The sequence below is a fragment of the Myripristis murdjan genome, chromosome 5 (assembly GCF_902150065.1).
Source record: "Myripristis murdjan chromosome 5, fMyrMur1.1, whole genome shotgun sequence".
NCBI lineage: Eukaryota > Metazoa > Chordata > Actinopteri > Holocentriformes > Holocentridae > Myripristis > Myripristis murdjan.
The window spans coordinates 21,570,853-21,591,223 of record NC_043984.1 but is presented as its reverse complement, the minus strand read 5'-3'; the positions used below and the strand labels follow the sequence as shown (position 1 = coordinate 21,591,223).

Here is a 20,371-nt window from a genome sequence, read left to right as displayed (position 1 = left end):
TTACTACGCCGATCTTAGTTTGGAAAGCGATCGGTAATAGGTAACAGGGCAAGAAACGCAGAAGATAATTACGATGTCTCTTTAATCATTGTAATTTTCCCCTCTTAACATCTGGCTCAAGAACAGCCCGTCATCCCTCCGTCGATGGCACTATTTGAACTGGAGCCAAGTGACCAAATACTTATATTACAGGCTACTAAAAAATCCGCCTAATTTAGTATCGCCGATCACGTCGAATATTTGTTGTGTTTTGTGTTTTTTGTTCGTGATTATCAGTCTCACTCGTGGATTACAAACCAGCGAAATCGGTTGATACCCTTGCGTACACGGAGTCTCCTCTTCTCCGTCTGTCTGACTTGAAGAAGGTAAGAGATGAAGGCTCCTTATTGTAGTCAACCATTTAACCATCCCGAAGTGCTTAGTGTTCAAATTACCTTAACAAAGAGCGAGTTTAAAAAAAAAAGAGAGAGAGAAAATAAAATCGTTTCTGCATGTGTGATGTGGCGACAAAAGCCAAGACAAAAGCATGCATAAACTTCCCACACGCGTTTTTTTTGTTTTTTTTTTTTGTTTTTTTTTTAATTATTGCTCCATCAATATGCGTTTGGAGCCAGCTGTGGTAGGTGTAGTCTAGATTGCAACTAAATAAACGGAACGACATACACCACCTTGTCAGGCGTTATTCAGTTGCAAGTTAATTTCTTTTCTCCTGCCTAAACTTTCCAGGGCTGTGCCATGTCTTTGCCGCGCACTCTTGGGGAGCTGCAGCTCTATCGGGTGCTGCAGAGGGCCAACCTGCTGGCCTATTATGATACCTTCATCCAGCAGGGTGGTGACGATGTACAGCAGCTCTGTGAAGCAGCGGAGGAGGAATTTCTGGAGATCATGGCACTAGTTGGCATGGCCACCAAGCCACTGCATGTGCGTAGGCTGCAAAAGGCCCTCCGTGACTGGGCAGCCAACCCTGCACTTTTTAACCAGCCAGTCTCCGTGCCTCTTGGGGGCATCCCGCTGTTTAAAGTTGATGGGACAGGCACAAGCGGATCAGCAGGAGGGCCCAGGAAATCTGTGAGCAATGGCCAGCCAGGCTCGCCATGTGAAAGAGAAGATAGGGCATGTCTCACCCCAATGCACAGTGGGAGTCCCAGAAGCCCGTGTTCGCAGGCCTCCCCGCAGCCCCCAGACACACACTACAGGGACAAACTATCACCGATGGATCCCCACTGGCTCAGCCCCGAGCCAGAGGGGAACTGCACCTTGGCCCCTGCACCTGCAGTAGAGGAGGAGCCACCCAGCCCACCCCTGCTCTCAGCATGTCCCCCAGGCCCCTCCACATCCCCAAGCTCCTCCTCTTCTTTTACTCCAGGGGCCCTGTCGGCCTGGCCCGGGGGGCAGCTGGATGGGGAGACGGCTCGGGCGGTTGGGGAGAGCGTGGAGCGGCTCCTGAGGACCCTGCCCAGGTCAGATCCTGGGGAGGTGAAGACCCTGCTGAGGATGAACAAGAAGATGGCTAAGACGGTGGGCCACATCTTCAAAATGGGGTCCCAGGATGTCAACAAGGAAGAAGAGATCAGAAAGTACAGTCTCATTTATGGACGCTTTGACTCCAAGCGGAGAGAAGGCAAGCAGCTCACACACCACGAGGTAAAGCTCTCAAACCAAAGACAACAGACCTGTGAGGTGCTGAGGCAAACATATCATATACAAACTCTTACATATCTTACATATGTATGCAAGTTTAGATTGTACGGTACAGGGTACTGCTTCTCAGACTTAAACGCACGTGATAAACATAAGTGCACACTTTATGAGATCATCATTACTGTTACCATCTCTCCCTTCACCCAATGCTTTTTCTCCTCAGTTAATCATCAATGAAGCCGCTGCCCAGTTCTGCATGCGTGACAATGCCCTTTTGCTGAGACGGGTGGAGCTCTTTTCTTTGGCTCGGCAGGTGGCAAGAAAATGTGCCTACACCTCCACACTAAAGCATGCTAGGTAAGAGCACCTCCTCTGGAGAGTAGGGATTTTTTCCACCCGCAACCAATGACCATCACACCCCACACCTACTGTGTTTTGATTGCTCTTTGATGCAGGAAAAATAGGTCCATGTTGTCGTCTTAGCTTTCTTATCCTGTAAGAGAAACAGGAATATCATTTCAGTATTCCTGTAACGTAGAGCAAAGCAAAGGCTTGGAGCCCTCATAAGAAGTATGGCAGTGACTAATATGTGTTTGTCTTTGGCAGAGGAGCTTCATTGGATTGGAATAAGCCACACTTAAATAATTGTGAATGAATACTGTAAATGATGGTATTTCGTAACCTAAAAAAAAAAAAAAAAATACAAAAACACCTCAACTTTGCCACATGGCCAACGCTTTTTTTCTGAAGCACCTAACAGCACCACAAGTGTTTATTTTCAGAGTGAACTTAATTGCTCCTGCGGGAATCAAACCCACAACCCTGGCAGTGTTGGTGACATGCTCTGCCCACTGAGCCAGAAACACAACACACCAGGCCCCTGCACAACCTGCCTGCTAAAGCACACAAAACATTCTCTTTATTTTTTTGTTATGTGATTTTTATATCTTTTTACTCCAAAGTGTCTTTGAGTACCAAGAAAAGCACTATACACTGTATTATTATTATTATCATATATTATCTACATCTTTATCATCATAATCACTGGCGTTTTATGTGAACCAAATTCCTCACTAAATGGCACTTCCTCCTTTAAGTACAGCAAAGCATTAATAGTTACTATAAACAGTTTTTATTTTTCAGCATGTTTTGAGACTGCAGTCAAACAAGTTTGTTTAAATATTATCAACATATAAACTTTTTTTAATATTTCAAATGCTGCTTGGCAATCAATATATTTCATTGCCACACTGGCGACATTTCAACATACTTGTCCAGAGAGTATAATTGTATGTATTTGAGGTATAGAAAGAGCAAAACATAAGTGAAATCTAAAGAAGACAATTAATTCTCTTAATGCTGAAGTGTTGTTAAAAATACATTCCAGGTCTTGTCACGACTTGAACAAAAAGTTGTATTCAGTGGGTTTTGCTGATAAGTTACGTATCTTGTGTAGAAACATTGGTGGGTTTGTTTTTCTTGCAGGCAAGACAGAACAAGTGCAGACGACAACAACATGATTTCCCAAAAGAGGATGAGACATGAGGTGAGCTTTCAGAGCATAGGAGTATATGTACAGTGACTGTGTGTGAATGGAGCAGGATCAAAGTGTCAGTCACTTGTCCTTAGAGCACCATTTCACCAGTGGTTTGTTGATTATTACTCCATCAACAGTGCACTTGTGTGATGTGTTAAAGGTAATTGTGCCTGAGAGTGTGTCCTCACTCCTCGGAGTGGAGGGGTCAGAGGGCTTGACCCAGAGGGCAGACGACGACAGCCTATCCACAGAAAGCCTGGATAGTGTATCACAAGGTAAAGTCTTCAGCTCTGCCTCGTAAAAAAAAAAAAAAAAAAACGATTTTCAACAAGTTTGGCTTTTGGGTACTTTAAAAAAATTCTAGCTCTGTCCTCTGCTGTAGATCATCTCTCATCCCCAGACATTTCCCATGTCTCTATAAATGTCAGCGTCTGTTTGTAAGAACCCTTGGCTGTCATAGGCAAACAGTGTTTCTGTCAAGAAGATCAGTGCTTGGAGATAGCATTTACACCCGATTCTGTCTGTCCTGTTAGACATAGGCTCACAGTGCAACCAATCTCCATCCCCCCGCCCCCCCACCGACACCACCAACCCTGCCAACTGGAGTCGCCATCTCATACAGCAAACGCTCATGGATGAGGGGCTGCGATTGGCTAGGATGGTGTCACATGATCGGGCTGGCAAGCTCAGCCTAGGGTCAGAAGGAGCTCATTCCACAGGTGACTTTTCAAACGATGGCTTAACAATATTCTCATTTTCTTACACACCTAATAATAGAGACAAAAATAAAGGTCTATTTCACAAGAGACCCATTCACAGTTTGCAGCATGTTTACCATTTCTGTGCTGACTGAAGTCAAAGTGGAGATATTGAAAAATAGGAGAAACTGGTGTGGGGTTGAATTGGGAAGAAAAAAAAGCAGACAGAGATTCCCTAATCTCTCTTAACAATGAATGTTTTATGGCTTTGCAGTTTGAACTCTAGTGAGTCACAATCTCTCTGAGGTGACGCCTCCCACCATCCACAGCTGAACTTCACTAGACTGTAAATTAGAAAGGATAGAAGTTAGAAGGGGAAACAGAAGGAGGTGGAGAGAGACACAGAGAGAGAGAGTGAGAGAGAGACAGAGAGAGAGAAAGAGAAGGGGGGGTAGAGGCAAAGGGGGGTGGGGTGTTACACTGTTATGTGCTAGAATAGCACATCTTTAATAACCAGTCACTGCACCATGTTTCTGATCCCTCGTAACAGTTTTTGTAATTCACAAAAAAAAAAAAAAAAAGCAAATGGTTCGGGTAAGTCTGAGCTGTAAAGCCTGGCCTGTAAAAGATAAAGAGACGAGAAAGAAGCCAGCAAAGACATGAGGGGGTGGGGGGATAGGAAGTACTCTGGGGGCGGCAGCATCGGACCCCCCCCCTTCCTCACCAGCAGCTGACGTCAGAGTGTGTTAGGTGCGTGGGCTGAAGGGCGGGATGGATGGGGCGTGGGGGCGAAGGAGTGGGAGGTAATTGGAGGGGCGTTACATTGACTCACCAAGCGACAGTGTACAAAAATAAAACCCGTGGGCAGGGAAATGGCACAGTCTTTTTTATACATCTCTCCCTCCACCAAGAGGACTGCGGAAATAACAAAAATGACATATGTTTCAGCTCTGACGTCGATCTCCCTCACTTTGTCTTGTTTTTTTTTTTTTTTCGAACTCATCCTAGTTTCCTTCTTCTTTCTGTCTCACTGATTGTAACCCAACTTCCTTTCTCTCCCCTTCAGCTTCTCTGTTTCCAACCATGCTTATCTTCCATTGTCACTTTTATCTAGTCACCTTATAGTTTCTGTTACCTCTGAGCACTGAAGGTTTAAATTATTAAAAAAAAAAAAACCCTTGAACCAATAAATTCACCATCTTATTTTTCTCCATGTATGTTTTTGAAAATATGTTATTAAAAATTTGATTTATTACAATATCATACATAATACACAAAACTGTACAGAAATTATTACATCATTGCGGGTTATTAAATCTAGTGGAAACCAGTCCAGCATATAGATTCTGTAGGAGCCTAATAAATAGTGATTCTTTAGCTCATAATCACAGAGGGGCCACTTGTGGTACTTTACAGAACTTATGCCTTAAACTACTGTTATGAAATGATAAGATGCATGCAGAAGTGGCATGTACACACAAAATCAATCACAAGTAGTGTTTTATTTACGATGTGACATGATTTATGGACCATCATAGCTCTTCATTACAAATTGATCACATGTATGTAAAATAATAGTCATAGTCAGCCATGCAAAATAAATGGTGAACATGAAGTTTTGTTTGATTTCTTTACGCTGTACCCTGCACATGATACAAAGAGGGGAAAGTATTGTTGAAGAAAGCACACTGTGACCCACCCAGCTCCTTGATTTATTTACACCCCATGACTCCCATTCCTAAGCTATCACCAGCCAGAGCCTCTGCAACCTGCAGTGCATCATGGGTGATTGTCAGGATTTGACATGCTCACACTAAATCATGAACAATAACAAAGTCAGCAAAGACTGGAGAGAGACTGGACTGGACTTTTTGTTGTTCAACAACTTGTGCCAGTGATATAAACCACATATGTCTCTTGACTTTGAGGAATGAGGAAGAATCTCCATCTCCCTCCTACAGTCCACTGGTTTCAATCAGTGAGCATCTCAACCATTGTAAACGTTTGCTGACTTTTACCTGTTATAATAACTCGTCTGGTGACTCTCCAGCTGATGTAAAGCATTTCCATTAACAGCATTAAAACTTAACCCTAATCCACAGCCATGCTCCCCAGGATATGCTTTGAAAAACTTTCAAAAATAAACTTAAAAAAAAAAAAAGAAGCGTTTGATTTTTAGCCATCACCTTGATGGCAGCTTAAAGGCCTAATTCTCCATGCAAATGTATAAATAAAAGGCAAGGCTTAATTTACTTTTATTTTTCCCATTCTCAAATTGAGCCAGCTCACAGTATGTGATGGTAATGGGGTTTAATCTGTGCCATATTTATAATGCTGATTCGTTCATGAATTACAGAACCACTTGCTGCGGTAGTGAGTTGCTGTTTCACTGTATGGTAATGCCGCAGTGTCAGTTTATCTGTTGTGAAAACGGTTAATTCTTCTAAAAGTGACTCATAAGCTCACAAGAACCTCAGAGGAACCATCTTTTTATAGATGCTCATGATCTCGGTGTATGTGTTGTGTCGTATTACGCATATTGCCTTATTTGAACGGCTTCATTTTTCTCCACAGACTTCGAGAGCAAAGCGGAGAGGAGGGGCTCGATAGCAGCATGCAGGAGTAGTAGCCCTGGCATCACCAAAGATGACTCCAACCACAGGGGGAAATGAAAACGCTCAGGGCTAACACAGAACTTGTGCTCAGACCTGCCGCTGAACTTCACTCAGTCTCCGCTACAGGGTGCAGCTCAGCAGGTTTTCCACATGTACTTACATCACTGACGTCATGAGCGCCTGATGGGGAGATGGCCACCATCAGCATCACAATCAATACAGTAAATGTCTGAAGTTATCGGCGATTGACATCACACACGTGCTTAAGGCAGTGACCTCCAAAGCTGAAGCTGTGTAACAAGTCTAAAATGCTCTGTGTTACCTCTGTATACATAACAGACACATTTTTTTAATACACATTGGCTATATGGACTATCAATTTGGGGGAATGAATAACAGGGGACAAGATTTGAGTCAATATTGGCCTATATGAAATTGATTTGTTAGGAAAAGTTTTTGTATAAGGACATTTAAAAGAAACTACTTGTGTCACAGCATTTCATGAAAATAATCTTATTTATTGTGTACAGTGGAATATTGTGGGAGTTTGATCTGCTTCAAATTAAATGGGCTCCACACAGCAGGGGGCGCCATAAGTAAGGGGCACTACAACTTTGGAAATGCGCCCCCATGCATTCTCACTTGCCCCAGAGTGAATAACATATTTCTGTAAAGTAAATTTGGATCATGAAGGACATATTTATCAACACTTTCAAAATGTCCAAGCATGATAACACATCTTTACAGACAATCACCCTCAGGAAATGGTTGCTATTGGTGATGGTTTTTGACTGAAAATGTGGTAAAGTCAGACTTTAAAGACATGAAAATAGCGCAGGACTTGAACATATATCCTCTAACATTCAAACTATAGTCTGTAGATGAAGTAGGACCAAAAGTAGAGTGTTTATGGTATAGGCTGATTTAGATTTGCTTGTGCTGAAGTATACATCATCATAGTCTGATCCTTAACTGCATCAGTTCCCACCATGCGTTCGACTGGAACAGGCAGGCCAAAGTGTGCAACATGTGAAGCCATGGGTCTGGTTCATCCTCTATCTTTCTATAATAATATTTAATTTATTTTATTTTTTATTTTTTTAAACAAATGGCAGACTTTTGTTTGGCATTTTTTGCTTTTATTGAGACATTTTGATACATTTCTATACCGATTAAACACAAACTCTATACTTATTGTACTCAAAACACCTTTGCTAAACTTGGTGGTGTGTTATTTATGGCGTTATAATAATGTGACACTGTATTGATCCCCCACTGGGAAGTTCTCCTTCCACTTGCCTCCCCCCCCTTCCGCAGGGAAATCAGGTTGCAGGCTCAGGCACGGAGCAGCACCCCAGGACCTGGAAAGGGTTCGGTGTCTCGCTCCAGGACATTTAAGCAGGCTGGATGCTTTCTGATTCAGGCGCAAGAGCTCAGGTCAAATGGTTGAAAAGTGCTCTCCCTGCTCTCTGCACATACCCGTAAACATTGTGCCCTGGCAGAACTGCATTGATCCATAATGTAACTTCTGTGCAAAATAGTGCAAACTTATGGCAGTGTACAATACAGTTAGCCGTAGACTTTGATATTAACTTCTACCAAGGTGAGTGTGATGTGAACCCCCATTTCAGAAACAATGGTTTTGTGCTTAGAGTTTTTTTTCTCCCACAGGGCCATTCATCTCTCTTTACCTTTCAGGCTTGACAAACAAAAGAAAGGAACAGAACCACATGCTTTAGCTGCTCGTGGTTTTCAGCAAGAGATCTCATGGTGCTTTATTTTTTGATAAACAAATGACACCAACCTATCTGGTCCTCATGTAAGGAATCATTTCTAATGTGTTTGGACTAAATGACTACACGGCTCATATTGGTAATATGATTTTTTTTAAAGTCTGTGTATTTCAGGATTAATTACACATTATGACAATGAGGTAGCTTGCAGTGCATCAGTTTCACCGGCCTGTCTCTTGAGCGTTAGATAACCTCCTCCGTTTATGTCGCAGAACAGATTATTTATTTTGTTAAATCTCAATAAATGTTATTTTATTGCTTAAAGCCATGTGTCGCACTTGTATCTCTTCAAAGAACTGCTTTCCTCAGGAGTTTGTCAGTGCCGTTTTGAGAAATGTGGTGAGTGGTAGAGGCTGAGAGGTTTGCGTCACACAGCCAGCAACACCTCTGCTCTGCTCTTATTTGCTGCTTGCAGGCCTGCGCAGAGCGGCAGCCCTGCACAGACGATACTGGCATGACTCACCTGTAGCTGTGATGTCATGAGAGCCACTGAGCGCTCTTCCACACACACACACACACACACGCACACACTCACACACACCCTCTCGTCACACAGAATATGAGCACTCTCAATCTAGTCAGACAACTCCGAGGCCCTTTGTTAAAGAGTGCTTTTGATTCCCTCTGCAAAAAAAAACTCGAACCCAGTGAACCTCTAGTTAATGGCCTTGAGGTTAAGCCTGGAATTTCAAGACCACAAAAAGGCCAAGTTAGATTTTGTTGTTTTGTTGTGAGATTTAACGTCAGCATTCAGAAGTTACCAAATAAATAAAAACAGCACATAAAGATATTTGGCTTTGAATTTTAATAGTGAAAATTAAGCATAGACCAGCTATTATTGTTTCACCAGCTGTTTTTATGGACCAAATACACAAAAAGTTGGTTAAGATTCCTTGATAATGGCAGTTATTCAGAAAGGTATAAAGAGAGGCACCAAGCGGCTGCCATCATCAATCAGCCGTCAGCAGTAACCTATCAGGAGCAAAATCTATGAATCTATCTTCAGCCAATGCTTCTTTTTCTGAGTAGCACTGTTTGCTGAGAGGCGTGCCATGAATGATTTATTTCACAAAGAATTATCTCTATTGATAAAGTAATTCAAAAAGGCCTGTGCATTCAAAAGTTTCAAATTTATTTTTAGAGTCATGCAGGATTTTAGCCTTGTCAATCAAATATCTCAACCACATACTAATTATCCGGTGATGATGACTTGGGATCTGTAAAGCCAAAAGTATTGATGTCTTTTTGTCAATATATCAGTGAAACAGAGGTGGAATTACTTTGCTCATTTTAACAATTAGGCTAAGTTTCCATTTTTAACTGAATCTGAAAATTTAATGCATGAGTGTTTTTACCCTCTCTGAGCTTGGTAGTGATCGTGCACAGTATCAAAACACTGATGTGAGAGCTAATTATCTGCACAAAGAGGGGCAGGAACCTCTGCTACCGTCATCTAGATTCAGTGTCCTAAATGTACACTGAGAATTACACAACGTGATGCCATCCTAGAGCTGCTTAGACCTATAGTGTCTAATATAAATCCTCTTGCTTCTAGAGCCTATAAACAAACCAAGGAAGGTGAAAGTGAAATATAACATTAAAGAAAGTTATCTAAGGCATCGGGGTATTTCATTTACTAAAACATCATCATGTCATGTCTTCCAGTCCATCAATGAATGATGCTTCAAGTGGCCAAATGCATGCAAGCGTCTATCACGCAGGAAGCATAGAGTGTCTCATACTGTGTCCAATTTAATTCGTTGGCTGGCCATTATAAACATGAAACCAGAACAAGTAAATTTTCTGGTGCAAAAGTGAGTTACCCAAAACCATCTACTAAGCATCGCCAAAATAAGGATGAAGTCAGCGGATGAAGGATGGAGTATGACCCTTCAGAGAATGTGAAGAGGTTTTGAATAGGAGCCATCTTTGACCAACGTATTGTAGAGTTACTATTTCATAATCACCAGCTGTACATATGACGGAAGCCAAAGAATTCCATGTGTCTTGATGCATTTTATATTTCCAACACAGAGATGATGGAAAACATAGTACCTGCACTGTTGATCCGTGAAAGACAGCTGAGCATATCAAGCAGAGGTAAATTTGAAAGCAGTTTCCGGGAAAATACCAAAACCAAACCATTAGTATATAAGCCTGTGAAGTAAATTTTCAAGAAAGACTTCGCCCGCGCCATAGGCCTATATCATATTAAAATATAGCCCACACATCAAGAGGCCAATGTGAGAAAAGAAGAATGTGTTTGTCTAGGTAATGTGAGAATGGAGATGTCGCAGGAACTCCCCTCTGGTGGTGGCGTTATCAGGGAAAACGGCCTGGCAGAATTCACAAACATGAGAGTCCAAAACCAGACCTGACATCAGCATCCCTCCTGCTTGGTTCAGACAGTCATTGTCCAGGAAGGGTCTCCCCACCTAACACAGAGGCAACGAGACACCACACAAGACAGAGTTTGTTAGACAGAAAATCATACAGATTGAAGTTAGAGGTTTTTTTCTGGGACAGATTCAGCTGGGACACCTACCATAAATGTTTGCGGCATCCTGTCCCCCACATAGAGACCTGCTTGCCTTGGAGGTTTGGATTCACTGGAAGAAGCTTTGTGCCACCCAGGGAAATCCAGGGCGAAGACGGGTGGCTCTTTGTGCTCCGTCTTCCTGTCTTCTTTTCTTTGACAGGGCTCATCCACACAAAGTTTACTCATATCCTCAGCAAGGAGATCAGAGAAAGGAGCCGCTCCCCTGGAGAGATGATCGATGCCATGCTGTGCTGTAGCGTTTTGTGCTGTGCTTACCAGTGGCCCCGGATCTTCCAGGAGACGCGCGGGGCCGTCCTGGGAGCACTGGACAGGGATGGACACCATGTCGCTCAGCTCTCCATTTGGAAGAAAGGTACCTGCTGGGTAAGAAAGGTTTAGATATGATCAGTGTTTCATAATTGAGCCCTGTTTAATAGCACTACTTTTTTTTTTTTTAGTTTACCTGAACCTTGCTGTTTCTGCAGTGCTTTTGTGAGTTGCTGCAACAGAGCTGCCTGTCTCAGGCACAGTGACCTCAGGCGAAGAAACTCCCGGTACAGCTCCATGTACGCTTCCTCCATCTCAACAGTTCACAGATCTGCAACTAGTGAAGATCAGAGAGGAGTTTACACTAGGCTTTACAGTACTTATAAATATCTACAGTATATATATACACTCAGTGGCCACGTTATTAGGTCCAACTGCACAATCTAATACAATCCAATACAACTCTTCTGCCATAAAGTTTACTTTTCTGCTGCCTATAATGCTCAGGTTTTCTTTTTGTCACAGTAATACAGGTGTTTGGCATTGAGCTCATAGTTAGTGCTGCTGTTGTGCTGGACTGCATTTTATTAAGAGGTATTTCCAGTATTCTGTCCCCCTCATGTATATAAATAGGAAGTACAAAATAATAGACCTGTGTAAACTACAACCTCAATAATAAACATAGAATTAAATTTACACATTCTCCACAAAGTCAACAAAAACTGAACATTATAAACTTTCTTAAAAGGTAGAATTTATGGCAGAGCTGTTGCACTGAACTGCATCAGAGTGTACAGGTGGACCTGATAAAGTGGCCACTGAGTGTATATTAATAAATATATCCTGCTTATTCATAACTCAGCACCCCCAGTATTTATGCAAATGTACTTGTATATGTTTCTTACCCTGGTCCTGGTCTTTCCTCACTGGTGCCCTGTAAATGCACAAATTGATTATAAACTCCCACTTGTAATTTACCAGATGTAACATGGCCTTGCACCTCAACATATCACTGTAATGAAGGTCCTTGGGGCTGAAACACATTGGTTAGCAGCCAGGTTGTTTTTTTAATTGTACTGAGACATGTAATATTAAAGGCTTTTTCAATATTTTTTCAAAGGAACAGTGTGCCTTGGATGTTTTTTAAGTTTGCCGGTCGTATTCCAGACAGCGTGTTCTTTAACAAAGGAGATGAACATAAACATATTCTCCATATCACTGATTTACTCACAAGCTCATCCATACTCTCCCCTCACATGATGCAGGGTTTGTTGTCATTCCCTGCAGCTGAAAGAAGACACCCTGGGCCGGAGCCTTGTCGTATCAAGCCCCCTCCCTCTGGAACAGGCTTCCTGCCATTGTCAGGCAATCAGACACTGTCTCAGTATTTAAATCCAGACGCAAGACCCATTTATTCAGCACCGCCTACGACGGATTTTTGACTGTGAAATCCTTTCTTCAGATGAGGCCTTTAAATAGCACAGCAATGGCAAGTCAGTCGCTCCCTTGGCGGTTTGATGTAAAAATATAATGTTTGAGTAGCAAATGCTCACGATCAGCACAAGAAGATAAGTGAACACTGCAAAGCAGCTGTGTGCTTTTCTGTTTCTGTTCATGGGCCATCAAAAGGAAGAGCAGCACTGCAAATAGATCACAGAATCTGACGGAAAATGTAAAACATGAGGAAGTAACAGCTGAAAACAGGGAAGTGAGAGTCTTGAGGAAAAAAAGGGATGTACTGTGACAATGTCTGCAAAAACCTGCTTTCTTTGGCAAGTAGTAAAGATATCAAGGTACACACACACATACACCTTTAAATGACCTTGTGATGTCCTTTGAGAATGCACCAACTGATTACTAAAGTGTCAAATTTCCTAGTGTGTTTTTTTTTTTGTTTGTTTGTTTGTTTTTTATAAACTGAACGGGGCACTACTACACAGTCAGTACAGAAAAAAAAACTTAAAAGTAATAAATAAAATAAATAAATAGATACATAAGTAGATAAGTAATGCAATAATGCATTTATAATGCAATTAAAAAGGTTAAAACAAAAAGAAAAGCTTGTTAAGAGTACAGATGATTATAGCGATCCCATTTTTTCGGGAGAGGCTGGCTCTGCAGCCAGCATTTTGTAATTTCTTTTTTTTTTCTTTTTTCTTTTTTATTTCTTAAGAATGAGGGCTGTCATTTTGACTTTGCCCTTCCATGGTTTCTTCTATTTTTCCCCCCAATAAGGTTTCCTCAGGAGATTTGCACTGAGGATGTATAACTCTGTTTGTGTTACATTAATCTTTTGATTTACAGGTGATTCCCCTTACAACATGTTTGCTGTCAGTGTAAGAGAATGAAGCAGTAATGTTGTTTACATGCACAGACAATTCCAGGTTTTTGGTCAACATACTGTAAATGTTAAAAGTCAGTTAGATTAACCCAGTTAATCTCATGCTGATTATGAGAAACCTTGGTTAAGATGTTTGGCTTACTCCCACATGGAACCACTTATTGTGTTGTCTCACTCCCTTCTGTTTTGAGTTTCAACACCTGCACCACAAACTCAGACCTGCACAGTGTTACGAGCATACAGATAGGTCCATAAGTATTTGGACGGTGACACAATATTCATAAATTTGCCCTTGTACACCACCACAGTGGATTTGAAATGGAGTGACAAAGACGTGATTAAAGTGCAGACTTTCAGCTTTGATTTAAGGGGTTAAATTAAAACATTAACCTTTTAGGAATTACAGCCAGTTTTATATATTGTCATCCCATTTTCGAGGCTTTCAGAGACAGATAGGAACAACTTTAGTAGTAGCCAAATCAACAGTTTGGTATATCGTGAAAAAGAAGGAATGCACTGGTAAACTCAGCAGCACCAAAAGGCCTGGAAGACCACAGCAGACATCTTAAGTGGATGACCAAAGAATTCTTTCCCTGGTGAAGAAAAACCCATTCACAAAGTCTATGGAAGTCAAAAACACTCCGGAGGACGCAGGCGTATTATTGTCCAAATCTACAGTCAAGAAACATTTACGAGAAAATACATACAGAGGGTATACAGCGAGGTGTAAACCACTGGTGTCACTCAGGAACAAGAAGGCCAGATTAGACTTTGCGAAAAACATGTAAAAAAAAAAAAAAAAAAAAAAGCCTGACCGATTCTGGAGCAAGGTTCTCTGGACAGATTTAACAAAGATTAACTTGCACCAGAATGATGGGAAGAACAAAGTGTGGAGAATGAAAGGAACGGTGGAGGCAGTGTTATGGCATGGGCATGTAGGGCTGCCAGTGGAACTGGGTCACTAGTGTTTATTGATGATGTGACTGCTGATGGAAGTAGCAGGATGACTTCTGATGTTTATAGGGCTCTACTATCACAATGTAAAAGACTGGCTGTAAAAGGTCAATGTCACATTTTTGTTCAAACCCTTAAATTAAAGCTGAAAGTCCGCACTTCAATCACATCTTGATTACTCCATTTCAAATCCACTGTGGTGGTGTACAAGATCAAAATTATGAATACTGCGTCACTGTCCAAATACATATGGACCTAAATATATTTGATGTTTAAGAAAATACATCGGAGGTGAGCTTTATTTACTGTAACTGTTGTATTGGAGCTATTAGTGAGTGAACGATTGTTCAATCAGAGCAGGAGAGGGTTGTGAAGTGAAGTTTTCTTCACTTCCTCCCTGGAGTTATTCTGTCATTAATGATCTGCTCTTGGAAACTGTGCTGGTGTGAAGGCATGAACACACACACACAGAGACACAGACACACACACACACGCACACACACAACCTACATTTACCCTATATGAATGTCCTTAAATGCCCTATAAAGATCTTGGTCAAAACTCTTCTGCCTAGAAGTGAATTGAGAACTACAGATAAATGTGCTGCCCTCTCAACTTGATGATCACAATTATTTTTACACTCACATGAAGAGTCGAAATGCAACAGGAATGTCCTCTAAGGGAATCTAATCCCCTAAACCCTGGACCAGCTCGCCCCAAGGAGGTCCAGCTGCACATCTCAGCATCTTCAGGTCAGCATCCTCACTGTAACCTTTTGTAGACTTTGTTTCATTTTCATTTCCAGCAATTACTTCTTGTGTTTCATTTCATCTCTAGAGATTTTATTTGATTGTTAAACAGAAAAAAAATGTGTGTGAGCGTAATAGAAACAACCATCAGAGCCTGTGTCTGCCCTGCCCTGGACTTTATCAGCAGCTACAAGGCGGTGCTGACAAACTGTGAACTCTGTCGGTAACTTCTTCCCCTTTGTGTTTCATTGATTTTCCTCACAGACAAACAGCCATTCCATTACATTTCTCGATCAGTTTTCATTCAAAAAGCGGAATTCACATGGTTTTGTTATGGCTTGTAAGTTAACCTTATGTCAGTGCATGGTGATTCGCCTCTTGACTTCACGGCTGACAGACAGACAGCCCATGACGGGCTTTGTCTCGGGTGGATCACCGGATCAGAGCGACAGCAGGCGATGATGAAGAGGAACAGGGTTACTTACAGCTGGAGTGGGTGTTGTTTCCCCCGCAGCAGGGAGCGCGGTCCGGACACACACCGCAGCACGAGCTGGCTGGCTGACCGTCACGGGTACGGGCACCTCGGCGTTTTGTCCACATGACGTCATCGGCGCTGCATACTTGTCTTACCTGCGTCGAGCTCGCGAGCGAGAGCCCAATAGTTCCTCCTTCAGTGCGACACTTCCGCCATCAACATAAAACAGCAACACATTTCAGAAGTGTTAGGTAATACTGGGGGACAAAAGTCATTTCAAAACCCTGAGATCATTGAGCCATGCACGCTGAAGCTCTATTATGTTGTTTGTTTTTTATTATTTATATATCATTATATGTCAGTAGTATAGTCTCTCCCTCTTTGTTTTTTTTTTTTTGTTTTTTTTTTTTGTTTTTTTTTTTTGTTTTTTAATTGTGCGCCAGGCATTTCCATTGTATTAGGAGCTAAAACAATGTTCTGTTTCATCCTCCACACAAAGCGTGCCAGACTGGAATTCCTTGTTTCCATTCTGATAAATGCAAATAAATAAATAAATAAATAAAAGCACAGATAAAGATCTGAATAAAGCGCCAAGAAGAGCCAGAACAGCCAAGTAAAAGAGACTACCAGCCAGCAAATCACCGCTCTGTTCTTGATGACAGAATGATGAGAAATTAGATGCGCTGACGCCCTGGAAGAAGCTGGCTCATACAGCAGAAACCAGCAGCAGGATGTGAATGAAAATTAAATACAGTGAAATAAAACACTGCTAAACCGAGTGTCTTCATGAATCTATTAACTTTCTTTACACACATTTCTCTATCTATAAAACCTTCATCACATCACTGAGGGCAGGCATGCCGACAGCAGGTATTTAACTGCACAGACCAAACACAAGATGCAAACTATTGTGAGAACAGGTTTGGGTGGAAAATCCTCTATCCCTGGTGGAGATCACACAATGTATGATCCTGTGTAATGGATTATCCTCACTTAGAGAGCTGCATTTCAAAGAAATAAGCAGTAAAAGGTCAAATCCCCCAAACATTAAGTGTCTAAGTTAATATACACTCACACTGTTTTTCAGACTGGAGGGGAAGTGGATTCCTTAAAAGGCTGAATCAAGGCGGTTAGTTCCTTGTCCCAGTCCCGGGCGTTCAGGTTCTGCCACTTGGTTCTTAGTCTCTTGGTTTCATACTAACTCTCCTTATCTATACAATCTATACAATCATGCATATACTTCAGCGCCATCTGTATATTGTCATACTCATTCCATATGTATATTTTCACATCTCGTATCTCCTTTCCTTAGGTTAGCCCTTATTGTATTTTTTGAGTCTTTAGTCTTTATAGTCTCTATTGTATATTTTTAGCCTTTATTCTTTTTTTAGTTAACTTTATTGTATGTTTCTACTGTTGCTGCTGGAACACCAGAATTTCCCTGGTTGGGATCAATAAAGTATATCTATCTATCTATATCTATCTATCTCATATCCACTGACTGTATGTTGACTTACTGTGTTGAATTATGTGCATATTGAAATGTATATATGTAAACTATGTATTATAATTGTATGAATTGTTTTTGCAAAATGCTATGGCAATAACATGTCATATTTGCTCATGCCAGTAAGGCAGAACTGAATTGAATTGATCTGAATGTAAGCAGGTATATGAAGGCTTACAATAGATATGAAAAAGAGAAAGTGATCCATGTACCAAATGAGGCATATTCTGGGGAAGAACCTTTGTGATGGACGATAGAGAGGAGTCACTCTTGTCCTGAACTCAAAACCAGGTGAAAAGCTACAACAAAACAGCCAACACACAAAACGAGCCTCACAGTCACTGTCAGAACAGCATTTTAATGAACAGACCAGACTACAACTCCCTGGAAGCTATGGGAGGGTTATTCATGTTTTCAAACAATGATAAAACCCTTTAAACCTATAGGAAAAACATGAATTTGATATCAGCTAGACTTTGTCTTTAAGAATATGGTTGTTCTTCCATGGCTCAACAAATTGCACTCATTTGTTAACATGAACAAGTATAATATAGTAGTGATTCAACTTTTACAGCGTATGAAAGCTACATTTTTTGCTGAACAGCTGTTTTCCAGAAATATGCTTTTTCATACACAGGAAGTGACGCGCTTTATGTGTCATTTAACTATTACGTGTACCCTGAGTCATGTGAAATTGTGTAAAAATGCAGGAAATTAGTTTTAATCTCCAGGGGGATCCCAACCCAACAAAAAAACAACCCCCGCACACCTTCCAAGCCAAAGTTAAGCCCCTAACTACTATTGACATCAGGGAGAGGAAAGATATTATGTGCTGGAACTGAAAGAAAATACTCTTTTGTTCAAGTTTTCAAAAAAAAATATAAGGGCTAGGACTGTTAGCCTGGTAGGCTACACTATCAAAAACAGAAATATTTATGACATAGGCAATATAAAGTGGAAATAAACAATGTTGTGCCAGACTAAAGAGCCTTCTTTATTTAAATAGGTAATCAACCTGCTGATGATAGATGAGTGGACTTACGGTTTTACTTGTTGGTTTCATTCTGCCTAAATAAAAATGATATAAATGAATACATAAATGCGTTTGGAGGTTCAAACAACAGTTGACTCATAGAGGTGAGTCTTATTCCACTGATGTGGCCAGATATAGACTAACCATCTATAGCTGTGCTGGTCAATTTCACATGCTGGCATCCCCACATGGCAGCCAGGGGAAACTGTTTGAATTTCAAGGACTTCAATACCCAGTGGTACTGTCAAATGACATCAGTAAACTGAGCACTCCTTGGCATGTAATTTCTTCTTCTTTGTGGTTGGCAGAGGTGATGAACACATTAAGCTGTTGTTGTTGCATCCAGCTTTTCCTGGATGGAGTGCCCTCTAAGTGCCGTACAGGGAGTAAGTTTTGTATTTTACTGTTGCTCAAATTGCCATTTCCTGCTGCCAGACAGGATTTTCTAGCCAATACAAGAATTTAGTTTGGTCAAACTGAGCGAATCTACAGGATCTTGAGCATTTTGCCTCAGGTTATACAATATATTGTCACTATGTGATCCTTTGGGGATGGTTGTGTTGACTGTAATCAGTCCTCCATGTGAAAATGGGAGTCAGATTTAAGATTCCACAGCGGTATGTGCTGGGAAGGGTTTTGGGTGTTCAGCAACATGCTGAATGTGGCTGATATTGGTTTAAAAATAGAATATTATCCCTGATTCTAAAGCAGTAGGGCACTGTGGGTGACAGATAACCTCCATACCACCCATTCACTTAAGAGGTGGAGCTGATTTTGACCTCAGTGTCAACCCATGCTCAAAATCACACCTTGGACACAGATGCCAGCTCTCCACTCTCCAGACATGTTATGTAACTCTGTGCAGGGGATTTCACTCAGCATTAATCCCTCTGACACTGAATACTGAACATGTCATTGTCGTGCTGCTCCTCCGTTACATTGTGTGAAAGCCTGCATGCTAATTCCAGTTTAAGACCTGCAGCCCGAGCTTGGCCTCTCAAGTTTCCACTGTGGTGCCTCGTCGCTTCCAGGACACTTCCATGACGAGACGGAAATTTTCAAATTTTCAAAAACTGTTTTTCTGCATGACGATCAGGATGCCGGTGTGAATTCAAAACACAAAAAAAATATAGAGCCTGATTTATGGCTATTTATGTTGTTGTTATTAATATACAGAGTGTCCATAAAGTCGCTTTACAATCGAACAAATTTATTACAAAAGCAAATGAATAGACAAATCTGTGGAAATTATTACAAAATGAGGAGTAGATATTGAAGTTTTTTTTGCCTCATTTAATACACCTCTATATGGGCACCATTAGTTGCACGAAGCACATCAAGATGGTACTCGATTTCTAGCTATGTTCGCTGTAGCATAGCCTCATCAATGGTGGCAATGGTGGCAATCAGTGATCTTTTGCTGAAAAATACAAATGCAATGTGATTAAAAACTTTGATAACCACTGAGTACATAGAACAAATCTGATTAACAAATCTTATCAACTGCTTTTGTAATGGATTTTTTAAATTGTAAAAACACTTTGTGGACACCCTGCATGTTGTACCCTGTGCCACCCACCTGCACCAGAGTGTTTGCTGTTTTGCACCATGTGTTCGCTCTGACCTTGAACCCCCTGCCCGCCGCCCCCAGCCTCACCCCCATTGCCTGTCCACCATCCCCTCTGCACCACCATCACTTTGCACTTGATCCCTATGTTGGGACTTTCTGAAGTGTGCATGTGTGTCTGTGTATCTGTGTGCATGTGTGCGGGTGCGTGTGTGTGTGTGTACGTGTGTGCGTGTGTGTGTGTGTGTGTGTGTGTGTGTGTGTGTGTGTGTGTGGATGCAGGGGCTTTGCTGTGAATAACTTCCGGGCAGGCAGCCAGGAACTGTCATCTGCCAGTGCAACACTAGCCGTCCTGTCAATCTTGTTTTATAATTGTAACATTCTCATATTCTCCTGGTGAGCAGAACGAAGTTTCCAACATGGTGAGGAAGAGAGCGAGAGAGAGAGAGAGAGAGAGAGAGAGAGAGAGAAATGGATGTCAGCAACATATTTTCTGTAAAGACTGGAAAGCTTTACCATAATTGCCCTGATGTTGTGAAACCTTTCAGTCTCACTCTGTCTCCAGCAGCCTCTTTATCTGTCATTAAGAAACTCTGTAAAGCAGCACTGATGAAATAATTCTTTTTCCTTCATTTGACAACAAAGGTTGGTGCTG

At 41.5% G+C, this 20,371-nt stretch overlaps 2 protein-coding genes across 4 annotated transcripts; one reads left to right on the top strand and one right to left on the bottom strand.

Annotated features, from left to right (window-relative positions):
- On the top strand, positions 1–8,489 carry nab2 (NGFI-A binding protein 2 (EGR1 binding protein 2)). The gene is made up of 7 exons (XM_030050896.1): positions 1–365; positions 727–1,644; positions 1,865–1,998; positions 3,127–3,187; positions 3,339–3,453; positions 3,712–3,897; positions 6,451–8,489. The coding sequence occupies exons 2-7, from the start codon at positions 736–738 to the stop codon at positions 6,546–6,548; spliced, it is 1,503 nt and encodes a 500-aa protein (XP_029906756.1). The 5' UTR covers positions 1–365; positions 727–735; the 3' UTR covers positions 6,549–8,489.
- Positions 8,490–10,133: 1,644 nt separating this feature from the next.
- Positions 10,134–15,774, bottom strand: LOC115358857 (uncharacterized). Of its 3 annotated transcripts, XM_030050944.1 has the most exons (6): positions 15,620–15,773; positions 12,322–12,442; positions 11,996–12,024; positions 11,287–11,427; positions 10,830–11,203; positions 10,134–10,719 (listed from the first exon to the last, which is right to left on the bottom strand). In XM_030050944.1, exons 4-6 carry the CDS (start codon positions 11,402–11,404, stop codon positions 10,552–10,554), a joined length of 660 nt encoding a protein of 219 aa, XP_029906804.1. In that variant the 5' UTR covers positions 11,405–11,427; positions 11,996–12,024; positions 12,322–12,442; positions 15,620–15,773; the 3' UTR covers positions 10,134–10,551. The 3 variants fall into 3 exon arrangements, with proteins under 3 accessions (XP_029906804.1, XP_029906803.1, XP_029906805.1); XM_030050943.1 differs by lacking the exon at positions 12,322–12,442 and having other exon boundaries at positions 15,620–15,774; XM_030050945.1 differs by lacking the exon at positions 12,322–12,442 and having other exon boundaries at positions 10,830–11,200.
- Positions 15,775–20,371: the final 4,597 nt, after the last annotated feature.